At 51.1% G+C, this 25,236-nt stretch overlaps 1 protein-coding gene across 1 annotated transcript in view; it reads right to left on the reverse strand.

Annotated features, from left to right (window-relative positions):
* Positions 1–25,236, reverse strand: part of LOC132381740 (uncharacterized) — a 168,146-nt gene that overhangs the window by 51,592 nt on the left and 91,318 nt on the right. The window contains exons 7-9 of the mRNA XM_059951312.1: positions 9,459–9,715; positions 5,589–5,752; positions 1,548–1,679 (exon numbers count right to left, since the gene is read on the reverse strand). Coding sequence (XP_059807295.1) covers positions 1,548–1,679; positions 5,589–5,752; positions 9,459–9,715 — 553 coding nt within the window. The remainder of the gene's footprint in view (positions 1–1,547; positions 1,680–5,588; positions 5,753–9,458; positions 9,716–25,236) is intronic.

The raw sequence follows: 25,236 nt of genomic DNA on the forward strand, positions 1-25,236 counted from the left end.
GGCGTGACAGATGGCAGGGGAACTGCACGGTAGCAGTTCTAGCGAGGACTAGGCCTCATGCCGCAGGCTTGCCTGCTGCTGCAGCCCAGGAGAGGAAACGCCACGGACGGTGTAGCTCGGTTGGGGGCCAGACTTGCCTGTCGGTGCTGCCCTCCAGTGTCCGATTAGTGGAATGACAAGCTGGATTGCGTGCATGTGTTCATCTGTAGACTGCCGGGAACTGCACCATCAATTTGCAGGGCATGTCACTCAGGGACTTGGGCTACATATTTGTGTGACCGTACATGTGCTCGCAATCTTGATTGTGCAGTGCACCTTGGACCCATTCATGCACGGTTGGATGATAACCAGAATTTGATTTGATTTTGATTGACGGGGTGATTAAGTTCAGGATTGGTATAAAGGGGAAATTGGTGCAGAGTGCAGACACCCTACCTCTCCCGGAAGTTCCGGCAGTCTCCCGCATATTGATAGTGATGCACCATCCATAACTCACACTGAGACGTAAGGCGAGATATCGGTTTTTATTGACTGGAAGAAGGAACCAGGAGTGAGTATCTATCATACAATGTTCTGGAGTCTGAGGCCGAGCGTCAGGCCTCAGATCTCCTTTATACAGGGGCCTGTGGGAGGAGCCACAGGAGCAGTCAGCAGGGGGCGTGTCCAGACAGGCACATAGTTCACCACAGATAGCGGCTCCCTGATGCCCGCAAATTATATACAATATCCCAGAAATCGATTTTTTTTGAAAGGGAGTGGGAGAGGAAGAGGGAGGGTGAGAGGGAGCATCCTGGTTGGTCTCTCTTCATGCTAAGTAGACCTATCAGTTTTCTCTGTGGGCCGGCTCTACAATCAGCCTCAAAAATAATGACAGTGTTGCTCGCTGCACTGTTTGCAACAGTGATTTTCTATTGCCCATGGTAGGTTAAAATGTGAAAGACATGTTGAGGTGAGTTTAACAGGCGTCATTCGTTCATTAGCATAGCTAATGTTATTTAAACTAGCTGGCGAGCTGCTAAGGAGCTGCTCTGTCAATGTCCTATGTGATGAGGCCAGACTCCCTGTAGACATGCTTAAAGTTGTAACAGAATAAAAAAAAACGACTCCATGATAATATAAATACATCACATTTTCTGAATATACCCAACTTGGTTTACAGATTAGACAAAATCTAATCTTGTCTAATCTGGGGGGGGGGGCAGGATATGGGGTTGCAGGGGGCAGAGGTGCTACCTTCCTGAAATGAGTTTTTGCAGGGTAGGATGTCCAGAAGTTTCGGCCGCAAAACCTGATCACAATTAGCTGTGATCTCACTGATGGATCTTGCTTGAAAAGAGGCCTCCTCTTGAACTAATTTCTAAGCCAAAGGCCAGCCTGGACCTGACTGGTGGGGAATGGTCACCATGGAGACACCTTGGTGTAAATAACCAGCTCAATTCTCACAGAGACGTCCAGCCACTCACGACAATATGGAAGCAGCAACCATCTGCCTTGCTGAGACACTGACACCCACCGCTTGACCTCCGCCCTCCGACACAGATACTGACCTCTGACACTTTGCCGCAGCCGTTTCCTCTGCTTCGCCGAGAACTTCCGTCCTTCTGGGTCACCGGTTGTCATGAAACCAGCTTCTGCATCCAGGGAGGGCAGCTTGTTCAACACCGATGGCGGGAGGCGGCCTAAATGGCAGGGGAAAGGAGGAGAAATGAATGGACTCTGAACGCCTTCGATGGTCCCAGACTTTTCTACAACCATCAGACAGGGCAGACCGATCTTCCCTTGCACAGCTCACCCACAAATGGTCGTACCGTCGAGATAGCTCACCGTGCTGTGCTCCAACACAGAGCTTGGGCTCAGGTCTTTTCAAATGGGACATGAGCTCCTGACCTTCCACGTGTGTAGTGAGGGTGGAGCAAAATGATTCACAGCCAACATCCAATCCCACTAAGCCCGGAAAATCTGACGGGAAACCAGGAACAAGACGCTGCAGACGCTGGAAATCTGAGCAACACACACAAAATGCCGGAGGAACTCAGCAGGCCAGGCAGCTTCTGTGGAAAGCTTCTCTGCTCCAGTCCTGCCGAAAGGTTTCGGTGCGAAAACGTCAACTGTACTTTTTTTCCCCCCACATGGATGCACTGAGTTCCTCCAGCATTCTGTGTGGATTGATGGGAAAACAGGTTCACATTATTGCACGTTAACAAAACTGTCAGGTGTACCAGTGCACAGGTAAACCACTCCAGTGATCACTGACGACAACAGCCCACAGCTAAACCAGGCTCGTGATCACCAGCTACACCAGCACACATTTAAACCACTGTGATCACCAACCACACCAGTGCACAGTTAAAGCATGCCCGTGATCATGAAATACACCAGCTTAACCACGCCTCTGACCACCAGCATGCACAATGCACACACGAGCTACACCTCTACGTTAAGACATTTTATTCTTGCTTCCCAACCCGTTGATGTGGCTCTCTGTTCCCAGCCCCAACACGCAGACATCTCCGAATTTAACGGCTCCACCACCACTCTGCCGAGAGCTAGCTGAAAATTCATCCCTCTAACTGGAAGCCTGCTAATGGTTCAGCACTCGGGCTAGAAACCAAAAACCGCCTCGGGGAGAAGGAAAAGTGCATGCTGCCCCCTGCCTCAGCATCTCCGAGGGAGGGAGGAATGGGTAAGATGGAAAGACATTAACCAATGGCTAACAACTCTGAAATAACCCCAGCCAGTTCCCTCTGGGCTGCTCTTCCAAACATTCGGAGGAATAACCAAGCCTGAAGGTCACATCTTGTGAGCTCCCTGCCCAATTTGATCTCTAGTCACAACAAGTGCACTTTAACCAACACATCCTTCAGGAATGAAAAATCACACACACAAAATGCTGGAGGAACTCAGCAGGCCAGGCAGCATCTATGGAAAAGAGTCAACAGTCGATGTTCCTGGCTGAGACCCGTCGTTGAATCGTCCTGATGAAGGATCTCAGACCGAAAGGTCAACTGTTTACTCTTATCCATAGATGCTGCCTGACCTGCTGAGTTCCTCCAGCGTCTTGTGTATGTTGCTTGGATTTCCAGCAACTGCCGATTTTCTCTTGTTTATAAAGATATACATTTTTAAAATATAATTATTAACTTCATATGTCACATACATACAGTTCCTATAAAAAGCATTCACCCCCTCCTCCTTGGACATTTCACAACGGATTTAATTTGGCTTTTTTTGACACTAATCAACAGAAAAAGACTCTTTCGTGTCAAAGTGAAAGCAGATCTCTATGAAGTGACCTAAATTAATTACAAATATAAAACTCAAAATAATTGATTGCATAAGTATTCAACTCCTTTCAAGTCAGTATTTAGTAGATGCACCTTTGACAGCAATTACAGCCTTGAATCCGTGTGGATAGGTCACTATCAGCTTCTCAATATCTGCACACTGCAATTTTTCCCCATTCTTCTTTACAGAAGTGCTCAAGCTCTGTCAGATTGCATGGGGATCGTGAGTGAACAGCCCTTTTCCAAGTTCAGCCTCAAATTCTCAATTGGATTGAGGTCTGGACTCTGACTTGGCTGACTCCAGGACATTAACTTTGTTGTTTTTAAGCCATTCCTGTGTAGCTTTGGCTTTATGCTTGGGGTCATGGTCTTGCTGGAAAACAAATCTTCTCCCAAGTCCTGTTGAAGGGTCTCGGCTCAAAACGTCGACAGTACTCTTTTCCATAGACGCTGCCTTGGCCTGCTGAGTTCCTCCAGCATTTTGTGTGTTGCTTCTCCCAATGTTCCAAGGTTGTTAAGCCGGGGAGTGGTAGTGGGGACAAGCTCCCTCTACCTAAAAGTGCTTCTCAAATGCTCCTCAAATAGCCTCTGACAAACAAGTCCAACTCCTGGCCTTCTTGTGTGGCTTAGCCTCTAAGCCCAGCGGAACTGTTTCTACTGACAGGAGAAGGGGTGAAGGCTGGTCCTGGCGCCTTAAAACTAGTGCTTCGGGTAGATGGAACTCATCAGCCTGGGAAGGTAGTCCATCTAAGAGAGGGGAAACTCCAATTTCAAACCTCTGCTGCCTTGTGGCCATACCCACTCATGGGAAAGGCTTCGGGAGTAAACCCTGAGGACAAATCCGGAGCTGCAGTCCCTAAGGCAGTCCGACGTTACCTTCAACCTCATTCTGGCAACTCCTGCGATGACACTGGTGCCCAGCTGTATCGGCCCTTGCCCTTCCCTTGGACAACATTGGTGTCACGGAGAGGGGAGACTTGCTGCATGGGTAACAGCTGGTCCTCCATACAACCCTACCCAGGCCTGCGCCCTGGAGAGGACTTTCCAGGTGCGGATACATGGTCTCGCGAGACCAACGGATGCCACCTTCTCCCAAGATGTAGTTCTCATGCATTTTACCCTCTACCTTCTAGTAGATTTTCCCAATCTACCTGCATATTGAAATCCCCTTCATGACTATTGTAACATTATCCTTTAGACATGCCTTTTCTATTTCCCATTTTAATTTATATCCCACATCCTGGCTACTGTTCAGAGATATATATAATTCTCATCAAGGTCTTTAACTCTGCCCATAATGACTCTACATCTGCTAATCTCATGTCACCTCTTTCTAAGGATTTGATTTCATTTTTTAACAAGGCCAAACCTATCCCCCTCTGCTTACCTACCTGTCTTTTAATACTATGTGTGTCCTCGGAAGTTAAGCTCCCAACTCTGATCTTCTTTCAGCCACAACCCAGTGATGCCCACAATGTTACATAACAATTACAGCACGGGAACAGGCCATCTCGGCCCTTCCAGTCTGTGCCGAATGCTTACTTGTTATACCTGCTAATCTCTAACTGCACTAGATGATCACCAACCTAATTCTATATAGTGTGTGCATTCAAATACAAATCCTTCAGTCCTGTTATTCATCACCATTTTTAATTTTTCCCCATGTTCCACTTAAACATCCCACTGACTGCAATTTTACCCTAACACCTGCCTGTTCTTCCTCACAGCCTCACTACACACTGAATTGACTTGCATACCAACTGCCCCAACCTCAGCTTTATCACACCAATTCCCACCCCCCCCCCCTCCCATGCTAAATTTCAGTTCTTCCTAATAGCTCTAGCAAACCCGTCAGCAGGGATACTGGTTCCCCTCAGGCTCTAATGCAACCTGTCCTTTCTGGACAGGCCACATGCTCCCTAGAAGAGATCCCTATGATCCAGAAATCTGAAACCCTTCCCCCTGCACCAGCCCCTCAGACCCGCATTCATTCAGTACTACCATCCTATTCCTGCCCTGACCAGTACATGGCACCGGGAGTAGTCCAGAGGTTACTACACTGTTCTTCAGTCTCTTCTCTCTACTCACTGTGTGGGACCTCTTCTCCCTTTCTACTTACAGTTTGTCATTGGTGCCAATGTGCACCATGACCTCTGGCTGCTCACCCTCTCTCTCTTGAGAGAATCCTGCGGCCATTCTGAGGCATCGATGACCCTAGCATCTCGGAGGAAACGCACCATCCCGGCGTCTTTTTCATTTTAATCCTTTAATCGTTCGGTTGAACCCCGCATGTATCAGACTCACCGATGTTCTGAGCTTGGCCGATGAGAATCTCCGTGGCCTGGGTCAGCAATGGCAGCGCCTTCTCAACGCTTCCCGCCAGCTTGCTGTTCGCATCGAAGAGGTGGAAGAGGTTTGGAGCAAAGACCACTGCGAGGTTGTGGACCCCCATCTTGTTCTTTTCTGATCTAGATTTAAGAGGAATCAGAATCAGGTTTCTTATCGCCGGCATGTGACATGAAATTCGTTAACTTAGCAGCAGCAGTTCAATGAAATATGTAATATAACTAAGGGAGAGAAAAAACATAAATAAAATATAATAATAAATAAACAAGTAAATCAATTACGTACATTGAATAGATTATTAAAGAATGTGCAAATACAGAAATACTGTATATTAAAAAAAGTGAGGTAGTGTCCAAAGCTTCAAAGTCCATTTAGGAATCTGTTGGCAGAGGAGAAGCAGCTGTTCCTGAATCGCTGAGTATGTGCCTCCAGGCTTCTGTACCTCCTACCTGATGGTAACAGTGAGAAAAGGGCATGCCCTGGGTGCTGGAGGTCCTTAATAACGGACACTGCCTTTCTGAGACATCGCTCCCTGAAGATGTCCTGGGTACTTTGTAGGCTAGTGCCCTAGATGGAGCTGACTATATTTACAACCTTCTCCAGCTTCTTTCGGTCCTGTCAGTAGCCCCTCCATACTAGACAGTGATGCAGCCTGTCAGAATGCTCTCCACAGTACAACTATAGAAGTTTTTCAGTGCATTTGTTGACATGCCAAACTGCTTCAAACTCCTAATAAAGTGTAGCCGCTGCCTTGCCTTCTTTATAACTGCATCGATATGTTGGGACCAGGTTGGATCCTCAGAGATCTTGACACCCAGGAACCTGAAGCTGCTCACTCTCTCCATTTCCGATTCCTTCATGAAGATTGGTACATGTTTCTTCGTCTTACCCTTCCTGAAGTCCACAATCAGCTCTTTCGTCAGGACAGGGCAGCAGTACTCAGTAACACTAGAAGACAAACGTTTTCAAGTATTGCTTCCTTAGAATTGTTTTTTGCTTATAATACTGCTTAAAGCTAAACACAAATACAATTTCAGACTAATTGTATCACACAGGAATTTGGAGAAACAAGAATTTTACTTTTACTGAATATAATGGGTTTAATTGCATAACAGTGCTGATGCTTTGCAATAGTTCAACTAGGCTAAAAATGTTTTGTTGATGATTTTCATTTGTACTCGGTGTCTGAGGCTTCTCGCTGATGTCTCCAACAATAATCAGCCAGCATTGATGGATTCCAGTTGCCCCAATACCGTTTTTCCATGACCACAATGTTCTGGTGGAACCTTTCACCATGCTTGTCACTGACAGCACCAAGATTTGCAAGGAAGAAGTCTAAATAAGAATGCAGAAAATGAATCTTTAGTGACATGTTGCACTTCATGGTTCTGTGTGCTTGAAGCATGTTGTCAACCATCTGCACAACATTTGGGTCTCTGTAATTAAGTGCCTTCCATGCAATTTTCTCAAGTCTCACTGAAAGTTCCCTGTCATTGATGACCTGTCATGGGTCCAATCCAACTCATTAAGCAATCCTGGTGTCTTCTATGGAAAAGGGTACCCTTCAGCAGGACCGAAACGTCGCCTGTACTCTTTTCCCTAGATGCTGCCTGGCCTGCTGAGCTCCTCCAGCATTTTGTGTGTGTTGGTCGGATTTCCAGCATCTGCAGATTTTTTCTCATTTGTCATTAAGCAATCCCATCAGTTGGGTGGCAGGGTGGAGATATGCCTCTACCAAAGGAGGTATGAGGCACTCCTTCCCTCTGCGAGCTTGCAGGCATTCCTTGGGCACCCGCTTAGTGCCACCCCCACCCCCAATCAGAGCGGCATGAAGCCATGGGAGCAGGTGGTGGATGGTCGTACGAGCAGCTGGTGCAGATCACAAGTCCTGGTTATGTGACCACTGACGCCAGGCAGGCAATCTCTGAAGAGTATTGATAATGTCTGGGGGGGGGGGGGGGGGTCACCCGTCTTGTAAAGACACTGCCCAGAAGGTAGAAATGCCAAACCACTTCTGTAGAGAAATTTGCCAAGAACAATCACTCTCATGGGAAGAGCATGATCGTCCATGTCATGTGACACTTAATGGACGAACGGACATCCTGTGTGCCTGTTCTCTTTTACAACCCAGTCCGAGTCTCTGCACCTCACCTACACCTGGGCTTATTTAACATACCTGCACATCTTTGGAACACAGGAGGAAATTGCAGCACCTGGGGGAAATCCACACACTCACAAAAAGGACGTGCAAACTCCACCCAGACAGCAGCCAAGGTCAGGATCGAACCTAGGTCGCCAGATCTGAGAGACAGAGCTCCACTGCGCCACTCAGCTGCAAGCGACGGCTTATTTCCCCGACCTTCTAGAACCACATACACCTCCTCCCTGCGCGTCTGTACCGAGCTGGCCCTTGCTCCCTCTACTTCATTCTCTCTCAACACCGATTCATCCTACCTGCCCACGTCTTTCAAAAACACTGGAAATGCTCGTCAAGGTCTCTGAACTCTCATGCTGAAATCTGTTTTTTCTTTCTTCTTCTTCTTTTCTTTCTCTCTCTACAGATGCTGCCCGACCCACTGAGTATTTCTGATGTTTTACTATCCCTAATTCAGATTTTCCTACTCTTAAAATATTTTTAAAAACTTTTCTTTTTTAAAAAAAAACTTTTCTAACTTGTGAACTTCAGTCTATTCATGGAAACACACACACTCACACTCACTCACTCTCTTCTGGACTTGAATACAGTTCTGTACATCCCTTGTCCATTCATCCCTCCCCTCTAATCTCCTGCAATGCACTAATCCCTACAAGCAGCCCAAGTGTTTCACCTACCCATACACCTCTTCCCTCACCTCCACTGCGGGCCCCTAAACTGTCCTTCCAGTGAGGCATCTCTTCACCTACGAATCTGTTGGGGTCATTTATTATGTCTGTTGCTCCTGATGTGGCCCCTTCTACATTGGCCAAACATTTAAATTCTGATTCCCATTCCTGTTCTGACACACCAGTCCAGGGCCTCCTCTTGTGCCAAGAAGAGGCCACCCTCTCCCCTTCAAGGGAGGAGAAGCAACACCTTATAATCCGTCTGAGTAGCCCTCCAACTTAATGGCATGAATTTAGATTTCTCCTCCTGGTTTAGAAAAAGCCCTCCCCTGTCCCTCTTCTTCTATTCCCCACTCTGGCCTTTTACCTCTTCTCACCTGCCTATCACCTCCCCTGGGTCCCTTCCTCCTTCAGTCCCCTCTCCTCTCAGATTCCTTCTTCTGCAGCCCTTGACCTTTCACCTATCACCTTCTAGCATCCTCCTTCCCCTCCCCCCACCTTTTTAATTCTGGTGTCTTCCCCTTTCCATTTCAGCCCTGAGAAAGGGTCCCAGCCCAAAACGTTAACTGTTTATTCATTTCCATAGATGCTGCCAGCCCTGTTGAGTTCCTCCAGCATTTTCTGTGTGATACGTGTCCGCCTATCTCCAAGTTTCTCCCCCACTTTTGGAGTTGTGAAGATCCCAACAGAGTGATGGGACTTTCCTGGTAATCTCACAAGACAACAGAGCTCCTCGATGTATGTCTCTGCCCACACTAAAGCTCTCCTTGAGAGATATCAGTGCCAAGCATGTAACCAAGTCCATGGATTGGGCCTTGGACACATGGATTTCTGGCTTGGACCAACCAGGATTTCTTCTAGGCCAATGGATACCTGTGTTTCCATGGCTACGCAACCTTATCCTTGGGGGCAGGGATTTCTGAGCCTAGGTTGATGTTCTGCAGTCCACCCTATTCCAAAGTAAAGACCACAAGGTGCTGCCTAGCCCGACGAAAGATCTCCTACCTGCTCGCAACATTCTGGAGGAAGGAGAGGAAATACTTCATGGCGGCCACGTTAGCCACGGGCATCAGGCAGGTTAGCAGGAGGGTGACTGCACTCCGGTCATCTTCCGCCTGCAGCTCCTGCGCCTGGCAGAGCGGCCCGTGGAATCCGGCGGGGATGATGGGCTCCAGCAGCTCCCGGAAGAACTGCTTCAGCAGGCCGGCGACGTCGGAGGCGGACGAGAATTCAAGGGAGCGGTCTCCTCGCTGCAGCTTAGCCTGGGGAGAGAAAAGATTCCAAAAGGATTACAGTGCAAAGTGTTGCTCCTGCGTAGAAATAACTTGGACACTTCTCTATTTAAAAAAAAACAGGGTAAAATGTACCACACATCTAAAGATGTTTGCTTCACCCTACAGGGAGTTAAAGAGAGGAACAGAGGTAGGAATATTAGGAAAACAATGGGAAAGGACAAGGCCGATTAGAGAGGGAGGAATGACCTGCCAGGCCTGGGCAAAGGTACAAACCAAAATATACATCTTTAAGATGATGGATACACCCTAGACTGTAGCAGTTGTTTTTTTTTTAAAAACAGTGGGGAGGATTCAGGCTGGTTACATCTCCCCCAGTGCAGAGGCTTCAATGCACAGGATTGAAAGGGGTTGCAGAGGGCCGTAGACTCCGCCAGCTCCATTATAGGCACAGCTCTCCCACCATCAAAGGCATCCATCACTAAGGAACTTCACCACCCAGGACGTGCCCTCTACCTCATACCTACCATCAGGAAAGAGGTATGGGAGCCCGAAGTCACACACAGCTCTTTAGGAACAGCTCCTTCCCCTCCGCCATCAGATTCCTGGATGGCCCATGAACGCTATTCCAATTTCACACTAATTATTTATATTTTTAAAAAATTGTAACAGAGTAACTTTTTAAAAATATTTTGCGCTGCACTGCTGCCACAACACAAATTTCACGACATATGTCGGCGATAAAAAAAAAACCTGATTCTGATTCTGGTCAGGTAGCATCTGCGGAGAGTTCCTGTTTGTAAAACCATGAGGTACAGGAGAAGAACTAGGCCATTCAGCCCATTAAGCATGCTCTGCCATTTCATCAGGGCTGATCCCTTTCCCTCTCAGCCCCAATCTCCTGCCTTCTCCCCGTATCCCTTCATGCCCTGACTAATAAAGAATCTATCAACCTCTGCCTTAAATATGCATAAAGACTTGACCTCCGCTGCTGCTGGTAGCAACGAATTCCACAGATTCACCACTCTCTGGCTAAAGAATATCCTCCTCATCTCCGTTCTAAATGGACGCCCCCTATCATGTCTCTGTCCCCAGGTTTCTCTCTCCATAGACTCTGCCTGAGCTGCCGAGAGATATCAGCAGCTTCTGTTTCGCTTTCATATTACCAGCCATTGCGTCACTTTGGTTTTCCATTCTCGGGCATTGGACTGGCTGTGCTGTAAACCTTCAACCCAGACAACACGCAGGGTACCGGGAGACACACCGTCAACGCACGGGGAGTCTCTGCACGGCCCGAGCTCCTGCAGGAGCTCTCAGCACCACCTCGGAAGCATCGGGCGCTCTGGAACTCATTCTCGGATGCCTCCTGACCCAGGAGAACTTATCTGCTACGGTGAAATGTGCAGAGGCTGCTTGAGCCGTGGAGGAAGAAAGGAAAAATAAAGCAGTGCTGGAGGAACGGCAGGTCAGTCCATAGACGGGCCGCAGAAACATTCTAGTTGCACCTGTACTCTGTGGCACAAGACCAATTTGGTCATCGCAGTGATCCCATTATGCTTCACCTACTTATCTCCTAGGCAACCTTCCCTCTGTCCCATCCATTCCTTCCCCATTCTCCCTGCAAATTAAAATCAACTAGTTTTCAGGGTCCTTCACCTAAAACATCAAGTGTTTCTCCTTCCACAGGAGCTAGCCGACCCGTTGAATGTTTCTTTGTGTTATTTTTTGCCCATGTTATTGCTGCTCTGTGACTAAACAGAAGCAGTTGGAGCAATGTTGCAACTTCTCATTGGGGCTCGGGCACTTTCTCAATGCATCTGTACAAATCCCGTGCCGTGTCAAATTACAACACCACTTCCTTCCCCTTTTGTACTCCGGGCTCTTTGCAACAACCCCCTCTCTGGCTTCCTCTCATCTCTTCTGCTGAGTGGAGGCTTCAGCCTTGACGTTGTACAGGGTTGTTGGCAGAGAGGAAATGAAGTCACGTGCTTTGGTGTGGACTGCACAACCTCTGGAGCTTCAGGACACAGCAGCAGATAGTTGGCACGACTAGAACTCAAACGCGAGGTCACGCCAGTCGTGGCCAGATGTGGATTACAACATCTCCAGGAGACAAGAGATTGCAGAAGCAAAAGAACAGAAGTAGCAAAAGACAAGATGATGAAGGATCTGAATGGGTTAGTCAGCGTCTGGGGAGGAAGCTAGTCGACATTTTGGTCAAGATCCCTCACTCAGACCCAAAACATCAGTAATGTACGGGCCATTGTCACATACCTACGATTTACGATCCCAGAGAATGATTCCTTCCTGGCTTTGAAGGGGTTAATTTTGTAAGTGAATCCTTTGATGATCCCTTCCAGTAGCACAAGCATCTGGGTTTATGGACAAGTTGTTCTGACCCCATTTTCGTACAGAACGCACCAAAGGTCCTAACATGGCCCTTCATATCCCGGAAGGTACATATGAACACAGAGCACCATGGAGGAACAGCCCCTCCAAAAGCCGCCTGGGATAGAGATGGGCAAGCACATCCAAATTGAGGAAGAGAGATCATTGTCCAAAACACTGGCCGAACCACATAGAGAAGGTGGAGTTGGATACACTTCAGCCACGATCTAAAGGAATGGTGGAACAGGCTCAATGGGCTGAATGGCCTCTTCCAGGCCCCATGTATAAGGAATCACCTGATTTGCAATGTTACCACTCAGCACCAGAGCTGCCTTCCAGCACTCCTCAGCCTGTCATGTGAAGCTGTCCGTAAACTCAAAGGAAAATCTTAAACACTACCTGGTACAGTTGGGCACGGGTACCCTTACTAAAACGAGGTTATACTGTAGCCACCTACTCTTCAAAGGCTAGATCACTTCCCTGTTCATCATCCACAGTGAGTTTAATTTCCATTACGCATGTTTGAATGGTGCTTCCCCCACTCCCCCCCCCCCACCAAGGAGGAGATATTTCCAGCTAACAAAGTAGCTTAAACACAGTTTATTTTTAATGATCCACATTCCAATCCGGAAAAAAAAACTTTTAAAACACATTCAAAACTCACAGATGTTTCCTATCTTGTAAAAGATAGCTAAAGCACAAAGGAGATCCAAAACACAGGTACAATTCCTACAAGCTAAAAAGATTTACCAAAGAGTTGAAGATGAAAAACAACTCGCAGAAATCAAAGGGAAAGGAATGGATTCCAGTCACCCCGTTTTCTGTCATTCTTCTTGCTGTTCTTTGACCATTACTAACAAGGCAAGCAGTTCTCTAACATTTACACTGTGATTTTTGCCACTTGGGTGACTTCACACATGTGATTTTTTTTCCAGATACATTTTCACACAGATGGTTTAAAAAGCACCTGGGGATAGAGTTCCCATGTACCCATGATTAAAGTTATCAAGCTGAATCTCTGAACACGCAAACCTTTCAACGGTTAACAGATCAGCTACTTGATGAGTTAAATGAATCTGGTCTGCGTGCTTCTTTGAACTAAATAACTTGGCCAGCGTCTGGTTTGAAAGAGGCCAGTTAAAAAAAAACATCGTCTCAGAACCAGCCCCATGCTGTGGGCCAGCATCCTGTGTTCTATAGATTGTGCTGTTTGTTTGCAAAGCTGTCACTAACTTCAGATTGATTATTGCTTGCCCCTTACATTAAGAACTGAAGACTGGCTCCTGTTCACAACAAGAAGCTGAACAAAGAATATTGGTGGGAAATCTAACCTACTCAGGAGCAACTCATTGATCTCTGCAAGTGTCAGCTGCTGGGTCAGAAAGCTGAGCTGGGCAAAAAAAAAGGACCCGCCCCCCCCCTCCCCCCATGTGAATATCTATCACTCTCACCCCTTCAAACCTCTCGCTCATGCCTTTATTTCAGAACTGTGGGATATGATCGTGCCCACAGCTTCTTTCCCTTATAGGAAAGAACTTTCTCCACACAGACCACATCCTACAATCAATGTTCCCTCTAATTTTTAGTAGTGTACGCAAAAATCTTTTGTTGTGCAAATTTTTTTTCCTGTGACAAAAGTGTGTGCACTGAATGCACACATGGCACAGTTTATGTAGGTTTACAAAATATTTGACATAAAACTGCACAGAATAACAACAAAATTACATACATATTTAAGTCACTCAGTTATCTTTTCCTCTCTCCTGTCTTTGGCATTTACCCATTCTTTGGAAACTTTATCTAGGCTAATAGAACTTACATCCAACTGACAGCTTTTGATTCTCATTAACATATCCAAATGACATTCACATAAAGTTTTTCAATAAAAACTTAGTAAGCTATCTACAGGATTTGAAACGGATCTTTGTTAACTTTACGATGCAAACACTGTCCGCCAAAGATGGCTGCCGCCGTGATGCAGCTGTACAAACCGGAACAGGAAAGGTGAGGTGACGTGCATTGTGGTATTTCAAAAACCAGCTAACTAGTTAACAGAAACATTCAGTTAAAAAATTATTTTCAGTAAGCATAATTATTAATTACTACATTATTTCAGTTAACTAACCTTTTGTGCACACATTAATTTCCTTTGTGCGCGCACACACAGCTGAGAGGGAACGTAGTCTACGACACTCGGCTGTGGTAGCAGAGAGCAATGCCGAGTTTGTGAACATTCATTGCAAAACTGAGATAGAAAGAAACTGCCGAAAGTCGTGGACACAGCTCAGAACATCACGGGAAGCAGCCTCCCCTCCACGAACACTGTCTATACTTCCCGCTGTCTCAGTAAAGCAGCCAGCATTCGAATGAACTTCACATTTCCTTCAGCTTTTCAGTGCTTTCCTTCTTGTGGCCGAGATGTCAGATTTTGTGAGAGTGAGGAGTTGGGGATTCGGGGCCTGCTCCTGTTGGTGTTTTTTCGAGTGATCGATCGGTTGGCTTTTATGTGTGGGAGGGAGTCTAGGATTTGATGCCATTGTCACTGTCCTTTCTTGCAAAGGAGGGGGGTCGGGGATCTGATGCCATTGACCCTGTCCTTTCCTGTGAGTGAGAGGGGGTCGGGGATCTGATGACATTGTCATTGTCCTTTCCTGTGAGTGAGGGGGTCGGGAATCTGATGCCAATGTCACTGTCCTTTCCTGTGAGTGAGGGGGGGGGTTGGGGTTCTGGTGCCATTGTCCCTGTCCTTTCCTGTGAGTGAAGGGGGTCCGGGATCTGATGCCAATGTCCCTGTCCTTTCCTGTGAGTGAGGGGGCGGTCGGGGATCTGATGCCATTGTCGCTGTCCTTTCCTGTGAGTGAGGAAGGTCGGGGATCTGATGCGATTGACCCTGTCCTTTCCTGTGAGTGAGGGGGCGGTCGGGGATCTGATGCCATTGTCCCTGTCCTTTCCTGTGAGTGAGGGGGTTCGGGGATCTGATGCCATTGTCCCTGTCCTTTCTTCTGAGAGAGGGGGCAGGGGATCTGATGAAATTGACCTGTCCTTTCTAGTGAGTGAGGGGGTTGGGGATCTGATGCCAATGTCCCTACCCTTTCCTGTGAGTGAGGGGGGTCAGGAATCTGATGCCATTGTCCCTGTCCTTTCCTGTGTGAGGGGTGGGGGATGGGATCTGATGCCAATGACCCTGTCCTTTCCTGTGAGTGAGGATGGTCGGGGATCTGATCCCGATGTCACTGTCCTTTCCTGTGAGTGAGGGGGGGTGGTTGGGGATCTGATGCCATTGTCACTGTCTTTTCCTGTGAGTGAGGGGGGGGGGGGGTTGGGGTTCTGGTGCCATTGTCCGTGTCCCTTCCTGTGAGTGAGGGGGGTCGGGGATCAGATGCCATTGTCCCTATCGTTTCCTGTGAGTGAAGGGGGTCGTCGGGAATCTGATGCCATTCTCCCTATCCTTTCCTGTGTGAGGGGTGGGGGATGGGATCTGATGCCAATGACACTGTCCTTTCCTGTGAGTGAGGGGGGTGGGGATCTGATCCCAATGTCACTGTCCTTTCCTGTCAGTGAGGGGGTGGTCGGGGATCTGATGCCATTGTAGCTGTCCTTTCCTGTGAGTGAAGGGTGTCGGTGATCTGATGCCATTGTCCCTGTCCTTTCCTGTGAGGGAATGGGAGGTCAGGGATCTGATGCCATTGTCACTGTCCTGTCCAGTGAGTGAGGGGGTTGGGGATCTGATGCCATTGTCCCTGTCCTGTCCTGTGAGTGAGGGGGGGTCAGGGGTCTGATGCCATTGTCTTTGTCCTTTCCTGTGAGTGAAGGGGGTCGGGGATCTGATGCCGTTGTCACTCTCCTTTCCTGTGCGGGAATGGGGGGTCAGGGATCTGATGCCATTCTCACTGTCCTGTCCTGAGAGTGAGGATGGTCAGGGATCTGATGCCATTGTCCCTGTCCTTTCCTGTGAGTGAGGGGGGTCGGGGATCTGATCCCATTGCCCCTGTCCTTTCCTGTTAGTGAGGGGGGTCGGGGATCTGATCCCATTGTCACTGTCCTTTCCTGTGAGTGGGGGGGGGGGGTCGGGGATCTGATCCCATTGTCCCTGTCATTTCCTGTGAGTGAGGGGGGCGTTCGGGATGTGATGCTATTGTCTTGGTCCTTTGCTCTGAGTGAGGGGGGTCAGGGATCTGATGCCATTATCCTGTCCTTTCCTGTGAGTGAGGGGGGGTGTCAGGGATCTGATTACATTGTCCGTGTCCTTTCCTCTAAGTGAGGGGGGTCGGGGATCGGATGCCATTGCCAGTGTCCTGTCCTGTGAGTGAGGAGGGTCAGGGATCTGATGCCACTGTCCCTGTCCTTTCCTGTGAGTGAGTGGGGTCGGGGATCTGATGCCACTGTCCCTGTCCTTTCCTGTGAGTGAGGAAGGTCGGAGATCTGATGCCATTGTTACTGTCCTTTCCTGTGAGTGAGGGGGTTGGGGATCTGATGCCATTGTCTTTGTCCTTTCCTGTGAGTGAGAAGGGTTGTGGATCTGATGCCATTTATACAGTCCTTTCCTGTGAGTGAGGGGGGTCAGGGATCTGATGCCATTGTTCCTGTCCTTTCCTGTAAGTGGGTGGGGGGGGGGGGTCAGAGATCTGATGCCAATGTCCCTGTCCTTTCCTGTCAGTGAGGGGGTGGTCGGGGATCTGATGCCATTGTTCCTGTCCTTTCCTGTGAGTGAAGGGTGTCGGTTATCTAATGCCATTGTCTTTGTCCTTTCCTGTGAGTGAGGAGGGTTGTGGATCTGATGCTATTTATACAGTCCTTTCCTGTGAGTGAGGGGGGTCAGGGATCTGATGCCATTGTCCCTGTCCTTTCCTGTGAGTGGGGGGTGGGGGATGGGATCTGATGCCATTGTCCCTGTCCTTTCCTGTGAGTGATGGGGGTCGGGGGTCTGATGCCATTGTCCCTGTCCTGTCCAGTGACTGAGGGGGGGGTCAGGGATCTGATACCATTGTCACTGTCCTTTCCTGTGAGTGGGGGGGGGGGGGTCGGGGATCTGATGCCATTGCCCCTGTCCCTTCCTGTGAGTGAGGGGGGTCGAGGATCTGATACCATTGTCACTGTCCTTTCCTGTGAGTGGGGGGGGGGGGGGGGTCGGGGATCTGATGCCATTGTCCCTGTCGTTTCCTGTGAGTGAGGGGGGTCGGGGATCAGATGCCATTGTCACTGTCCTTTCCTGTGAGTGAGTGGGGGCAGGGATCTGATGCCATTGTCACTGTCCTTTCCTGTGAGTGGGGGGGAGGGGGTTGGGGATCTGATGCCATTGTCACTGTCCTTTCCTGTGAGTGGGGGGGAGGGGGTTGGGGATCTGATGCCATGGTCCCTGTCCTTTCCTGTGAGTGACGGGGGGGGGGGGGGGGGTCAGAGATCTGATTCCAATGTCCCTGTCCTTTCATGTGAGTGAGGGGGTGTCAGGGATCTGATGACATTGTACGTGTCATTTCCTCAAAGTGAGGGGGGTCGGGGATCTGATGCCAATGACCCTGTCCTTTCCTGTGAGTGAGGGGGGTCGGGGATCTGATGCCAATGACCCTGTCCTTTCCTGTGAGTGAGGGGGGTCGGGGATCTGATCCGATTGTCACTGTCCTTTCCTGAGAGTGGGGGGGGGTCGGGGATCTGATACCATTGTCCCCGTCTTTTCCTGTGAGTGAGGGGGGTCGGGGATCTGATCCCATTGTCCCTGTCGTTTCCTGTGAGTGAGGGGGGGGGGGTTGGGGTTATGGTGCCATTATCCCTGTCCCTTCATGTGACTGAGGGGGGTCGGGGATCAGATGCCATTGTCACTGTCCTTTCCTGTGAGTGGGGGGGGGGCGGTTGGGGATCTAATGCCATTGTCCCTGTCCTTTCCTGTGAGTGAGAGGGGGGTCGGGGATCTGATGCCAATGTCCCTGTCCTTTCCTGTGAGTGAGAGGGGGGTCGGGGATCTGATGACATTGTCCGTGTCCTTTCCGCTAAGTGAGGGGGGTCGGGGTTCTGGTGCCATTGTCCCTGTCGTTTCCTGTGAGTGAGGGGGTGGTTGGGGATATGATGCCATTGTCACTGTCCTTTCCTGTGAGTGGGGGGGGGGGACAGTTGGGGATCTGATGCCATTGCCCCAGTCTTTTCCTGTGAGTGAGGGGGGTCGGGGATCTGATCCCATTGTCACTGTCCTTTCCTGTGAGTGGGGGGGGGGACGGTTGGGGATCTGATGCCATTGTCCCTGTCCTTTCCTGTGAGTGATGGGGGTCGGGGGTCTGATGCCATTGTCCCTGTCCTGTCCAGTGACTGAGGGGGTGGTCGGGGATCTGATGCCATTGTCTTTGTCCTTTCCTGTGAGTGAAGGGGGTCGGGGAACTGATGCCGTTGTCACTGTCCTTTCCTGTGCGGGAATGGGGGGTCAGGGATCTGATGCCATTCTCACTGTCCTGTCCTGTGAGTGAGGATGGTCAGGGATCTGATGCCATTATCCTGACCTTTCGTGTGAGTGACCGGGGGGGTGCAGAGATCTGATGCCAATGTCCGTCCTTTCCTGTGAGTGAAGGTGGTTGGGGATCTGATGCAATTGTCCCTGAACTTTCCTGTGAGTGAAGGGGGTCTGGGATCTGATTCCATTGTCACTGTCCTGTCCTGTGAGTGAAGGGGGTCTGGGATCTGATTCCATTGTCACTGTCCTGTCCTGTGACTGAGGGGGTCAGGGGTCTGATGTCATTGTCCCTGTCCTTTCCTGTGTGTGAGGGTGGGCAGCGATCTGATGACATTGCCCCTGCCCTTTCCTGCGAGTGAGAGTGGTGGGGTTGGGGATCTGAAGCCATTGTCCCTGTCCTTTCCTGTGTGTCAGGGGGTCAGGGATCTGATGCCATTGTCCCTGTCCTTTCCTGTGAGTAAGGAAGGTCGGGGATCTAATGCCATTGTCCCTGTCCTTTCCTGTGTGTCAGGGGGTCAGGGATCTGATTCCATTGTCCCTGTCCTTTCCTGTGAGTGAGGGGGGGGGGGGGGGGTCCAGGATCTGATGACATTGCCACTGCCCTTTCCTGCGAGTGAGAGGGGTGGGGATGGGGATCTAATGCCATTGTCCCTGTCCTTTCCTGTGAGTGAGGGGGGCGGTCAGAGATCTGATGCCAATGTCCCTGTGCTTTCCTGTAAGTGGGGGGGGGGGGGGATCTGACGCCATTGTCCCTGTGCTTTTCTGTGAGTGAGGGGGTTTGGGGATCTGATGCCATTGTCCCAGTCCTTTCTTCTGAGAGAGGAGGCGGAGGATTTGATGAAATTGACCTGTCCTTTCTAGTGAGTGAGGGGGTTGGGGATCTGATGCCATTCTCCCTGTCCTTTCCTCTGAGTGACGGGGGTCGGGGATCTGAAGCCATTGTCCCTTTCCTTTCCTGTGAGGGAATGGGGGGTCAGGGATCTGATGCCATTCTCACTGTCCTGTCCTGTGAGTGAGGGGGTCGGGGATCTGATACCATCGCCCCTGTCCCTTCCTGTGAGTGAGGGGGGTCGAGGATCTGATACCATTGTCACTGTCCTTTCCTGTGAGTGGGGGGGGGGTCGGGGATCTGATGCCATTGCCCATGTCCCTTCCTGTGAGTGAGGGGGGTCGAGGATCTGATACCATTGTCACTGTCCTTTCCTGTGAGTGGGGGGGGGGGGGGGGTCGGGGATCTGATGCCAGTGTCCCTGTCGTTTCCTGTGAGTGAGGGGGGTCGGGGATCAGATGCCATTGTCACTGTCGTTTCCTGTGAGTGAGTGGGGGCAGGGATCTGATGCCATTGTCACTGTCCTTTCCTGTGAGTGGGGGGGAGGGGGTTGGGGATCTGATGCCATGGTCCCTGTCCTTTCCTGTGAGTGACGGGGGGGGGGGGGGGGGTCAGAGATCTGATTCCAATGTCCCTGTCCTTTCATGTGAGTGAGGGGGTGTCAGGGATCTGATGACATTGTACGTGTCATTTCCTCAAAGTGAGGGGGGTCGGGGATCTGATGCCAATGACCCTGTCCTTTCCTGTGAGTGAGGGGGGTCGGGGATCTGATGCCAATGACCCTGTCCTTTCCTGTGAGTGAGGGGGGTCGGGGATCTGATCCGATTGTCACTGTCCTTTCCTGAGAGTGGGGGGGGGGTCGGGGATCTGATGCCATTGTCCCCGTCTTTTCCTGTGAGTGAGGGGGGTCGGGGATCTGATCCCATTGTCCCTGTCGTTTCCTGTGAGTGAGGGGGGGGGGGGTTGGGGTTATGGTGCCATTATCCCTGTCCCTTCATGTGACTGAGGGGGGTCGGGGATCAGATGCCATTGTCACTGTCCTTTCCTGTGAGTGGGGGGGGGGGGCGGTTGGGGATCTAATGCCATTGTCCCTGTCCTTTCCTGTGAGTGAGAGGGGGGTCGGGGATCTGATGACATTGTCCGTGTCCTTTCCGCTAAGTGAGGGGGGTCGGGGTTCTGGTGCAATTGTCCCTGTCGTTTCCTGTGAGTGAGGGGGGTCGGGGAGCAGATGCCATTGTCACTGTCCTTTCCTGTGTGTGGGGGGGGGGGTTGTTGGGGTTCTGATGCCATTGTCCCTGTCCTTTCCTGTGAGTGAGTGGGTGGTTGGGGATATGATGCCATTGTCACTGTCCTTTCCTGTGAGTGGGGGGGGGGGACAGTTGGGGATCTGATGCCATTGCCCCAGTCTTTTCCTGTGAGTGAGGGGGGTCGGGGATCTGATCCCATTGTCACTGTCCTTTCCTGTGAGTGGGGGGGGGGGACGGTTGGGGATCTGATGCCATTGTCCCTGTCCTTTCCGGAGAATGCGGGGGGGAGGGGGGTTTGGGATCTGATGCCATTGTCCCTGTCCTTTCCGGAGAATGCGGGGGGGAGGGGGGGTTTGGGATCTGATGCCATTGTCCCTGTCCTTTCCTGTGCGTGACAGGGGTGGTCCGAGATCTGATGCCAATGTCCCTGTACTTTCTTGTGAGTGAGAGGGGGGTTGGGGATCTGATGCCATTGTCCCTGTCCTTTCCTGTGAGTGGGGGGGGGGGGGTCGCGGATCTGATGCCATTGTCAGTGTCCAGTCCTGTGAGTGAGGAGGGTCGGGGATCTGATGCCACTGTCCCTCTCCTTTCCTGTGAGTGAGGAAGGTTGGTGATCTGATGCAATTGTCACTGTCCTTTCCTGTGAGTGAGGGGGTCGGGGATCTGATGCCATTGTCCCTGTCCTGTACTGTGAGTGAGGGGGGGGGGTCAGATATCTGATGCCAATCTCCCTGTCCTTTCCTGTGAGTGAGAGGGGGGGTTGGGGATCTGATGCCATTGTCACTGTCCTTTCCAGTGAGTGAGGGGGGTCGGGGATCTGATGCCATTGTCACTGTCCTTTCCTGTGAGGGAATGGGGGGTCAGGGATCTGATGCCATTCTCACTGTCCTGTCCTGTGAGTGAGGCGGGTCAGGGATCTGATGCCACTGTCCCTGTCCTTTCCTGTGAGTGAAGGGTCTCAGGGATCTGATGCCATTGTCACTGTCGTTTCCTGTGAGTGAGGGGGGTCAGGGATCTTTTGCCATTGTCACTGTCCTTTCCTGTGAGTGGGGGGGAGGGGGTTGGGGATCTGATGCCATGGTCCCTGTCCTTTCCTGTGAGTGACGGGGGGGGGGGGGGGGGTCAGAGATCTGATTCCAATGTCCCTGTCCTTTCATGTGAGTGAGGGGGTGTCAGGGATCTGATGACATTGTACGTGTCATTTCCTCAAAGTGAGGGGGGTCGGGGATCTGATGCCAATGACCCTGTCCTTTCCTGTGAGTGAGGGGGGTCGGGGATCTGATGCCAATGACCCTGTCCTTTCCTGTGAGTGAGGGGGGTCGGGGATCTGATCCGATTGTCACTGTCCTTTCCTGAGAGTGGGGGGGGGGGGGGGTCGGGGATCTGATGCCATTGTCCCCGTCTTTTCCTGTGAGTGAGGGGGGTCGGGGATCTGATCCCATTGTCCCTGTCGTTTCCTGTGAGTGGGGGGGGGGGGGTTGGGGTTATGGTGCCATTATCCCTGTCCCTTCATGTGACTGAGGGGGGTCGGGGATCAGATGCCATTGTCACTGTCCTTTCCTGTGAGTGGGGGGGGGGGGGCGGTTGGGGATCTAATGCCATTGTCCCTGTCCTTTCCTGTGAGTGAGAGGGGGGTCGGGGATCTGATGACATTGTCCCTGTCCTTTCCTGTGAGTGAGGGGGGTCGGGTTTCTGGTGCCATTGTCCCTGTCCTTTCCTGTGTGTGGGGGGGGGGGGGGGTTGTTGGGGTTCTGATGCCATTGTCCCTGTCCTTTCCTGTGAGTGAGTGGGTGGTTGGGGATATGATGCCATTGTCACTGTCCTTTCCTGTGAGTGGGGGGGGGGGGACGGTTGGGGATCTGATGCCATTGCCCCAGTCTTTTCCTGTGAGTGAGGGGGGTCGGGGATCTGATCCCATTGTCACTGTCCTTTCCTGTGAGTGGGGGGGGGACGGTTGGGGATCTGATGCCATTGTCCCTGTCCTTTCCGGAGAATGCGGGGGGGAGGGGGGTTTGGGATCTGATGCCATTGTCCCTGTCCTTTCCGGAGAATGCGGGGGGGGAGGGGGGTTTGGGATCTGATGCCATTGTCCCTGTCCTTTCCTGTGCGTGACAGGGGTGGTCCGAGATCTGATGCCAATGTCCCTGTACTTTCTTGTGAGTGAGAGGGGGGTTGGGGATCTGATGCCATTGTCCCTGTCCTTTCCTGTGAGTGGGGGGGGGGGGGTCGCGGATCTGATGCCATTGTCAGTGTCCAGTCCTGTGAGTGAGGAGGGTCGGGGATCTGATGCCACTGTCCCTCTCCTTTCCTGTGAGTGAGGAAGGTTGGTGATCTGATGCAATTGTCACTGTCCTTTCCTGTGAGTGAGGGGGTCGGGGATCTGATGCCATTGTCCCTGTCCTGTCCTGTGAGTGAGGGGGGGGGGGTCAGATATCTGATGCCAATCTCCCTGTCCTTTCCTGTGAGTGAGAGGGGGATTGGGGATCTGATGCCATTGTCTTTGTCCTTTCCTGTGAGTGAAGGGTCTCGGGGATCTGATGCCATTGTCACTGTCCTTTCCTGTGAGTGAAGGGTCTCGGGGATCTGATGCCATTGTCACTGTCCTTTCCTGTGAGGGAATGGGGGGTCAGGGATCTGATGCCATTCTCACTGTCCTGTCCTATGAGTGAGGAAGGTCGGGGATCTGATGCAATTGTCACTGTCCTTTCCTGTGAGTGAGGAAGGTCGGGGATCTGATGCAATTGTCACTGTCCTTTCCTTTGAGTGAAGGGGGTCGGGGTTCTGATGCCGTTGTCACTGTCCTTTCCTGTGAGTGAGGAAGGTCGGGGATCTGATGCAATTGACACTGTCCTGTCCTGTGAGTGAGGACGTTCGGGGATCTGATGCCATTGTCACTGTCCTTTCCTGTGAGTGACTGGGTTGAGGATCTGATGCCATTGTCCCTGTCCTGTCCTGTGAGTGAGGCGGGTTGGGGATCTGATGCCATTGTCACTGTCCTTTCCTGTGAGTGAGGAGGGTTGTGGATCTGATGCCATTTTTACAGTCCTTTCCTGTGACTGAGGGGGGTCAGGGATCTGATGAAAATGTCCCTGTCCTTTCCTGCGAGTGAGAGGGGTGGGGTTGGATATCTGAAGCCATTGTCCCTGTCCTTTCCTGTGTGTCAGGGGGTTGGGGATCTGATGCCATTATCTCTGTCCTTTCCTGTGAGGGAATGGGGGTTCAGGGATCTGATGCCATTCTCACTGTCCTGTCCTGTGAGTGAGGATGGTCGGGGATCTGATCCCATTGTCACTGTCCTTTCCTGTGAGTGAGGGGGGTCGGAGATCTGATGCCATTGTCCCTGTCGTTTCCTGTGAGTGAGGGTGGTCGGGGATCTGATGCCATTGTCACTGTCCTTTCCTGTGAGAGGAGGGGGGTTCGGGATCAGATGTCATTGTCCGTGTCCTTTCCGCTAAGTGAGGGGGGTCGGGGATCTGATGCCATTGCCCCTGTCTTTTCCTGTGAGTGAGGGGGGTCGGGATCTGATCCCATTGTCACTGTCCTTTCCTGTGAGTGAGGGGGGGGGGGGGGATTGGGTTCTGGTGCCATTGTCCATGTCCCTTCCTGTGAGTGAGGGGGGTCGGGATCAGATGTCATTGTCCCTGTCGTTTCCTGTGAGTGAGGGGGTGGTCGGGGATCTGATGCCATTGTCAGTGCCCTGTCCTGTGAGTGAGGAGGGTTGCGGATCTGATGCCACTGTCCCCGTCCTTTCCTGTGAGTGAGGAAGGTCGGGGATCTGATGCAATTGTCCCTGTCCTTTCCTGTAAGTGAAGGGGTCGGGGATCTGATGCCATTGTCCCTGTCCTTTCCTGTGATTGAGGGGGTTGGGGATCTGATGCCACTGTCACTGTCCTTTCCTGTGCGGGAATGGGGGGTCAGGGATCTGATGCCATTCTCACTGTCCTGTCCTGTGAGTGAGGAAGGTCGGGGATCTGATGCAATTGTCCCTGTCCTTTCCTGTAAGTGAAGGGGTCGGGGATCTGATGCCATTGTCCCTGTCCTTTCCTGTAAGTGAAGGGGGGGGGGGGGGGTTCAGAGATCTGATGCCAATGTCCCTGTCCTTTCCTGTAAGTGAGAGGGGAGGTTGGGGATCTGATGCCATTGACACTGTATATTCCTGTGAGTGAATGGGTTGAGGATCTGATGCCATTGTCCCTGCCCTGTCCAGTGAATGAGGGGGTTGGGGATCTGATGCCATTGTCCCTGTCCTTTCCTGTGAGTGAGGGGGTTGGGGATCTGATGCCACTGTCACTGTCCTTTCCTGTGCGGGAATGGGGGGTCAGGGATCTGATGCCATTCTCACTGTCCTGTCCTGTGAGTGAGGAGGGTCGGGGAACTGATGCCATTGTTCCTGTCCTTTCCTGTCAGTGAGAGGGAGGTCGGGGATCTGATGCCATTGTCCCTATCCTTTCCTGTGAGTGAAGGGGCTCCGGGATCTGATGCCAATGTCCCTGTCCTTTCCTGTAAGTGAGAGGGGAGGTTGGGGATCTGATGCCATTGACACTGTATATTCCTGTGAGTGAGTGGGTTGAGGATCTGATGCCATTGTCCCTGTCCTGTCCAGTGAATGAGGGGGTTGGGGATCTGATGCCATTGTCACTGTCCTTTCCTG

The sequence above is a fragment of the Hypanus sabinus genome, chromosome 26 (genome assembly GCF_030144855.1).
Source record: "Hypanus sabinus isolate sHypSab1 chromosome 26, sHypSab1.hap1, whole genome shotgun sequence".
NCBI lineage: Eukaryota > Metazoa > Chordata > Chondrichthyes > Myliobatiformes > Dasyatidae > Hypanus > Hypanus sabinus.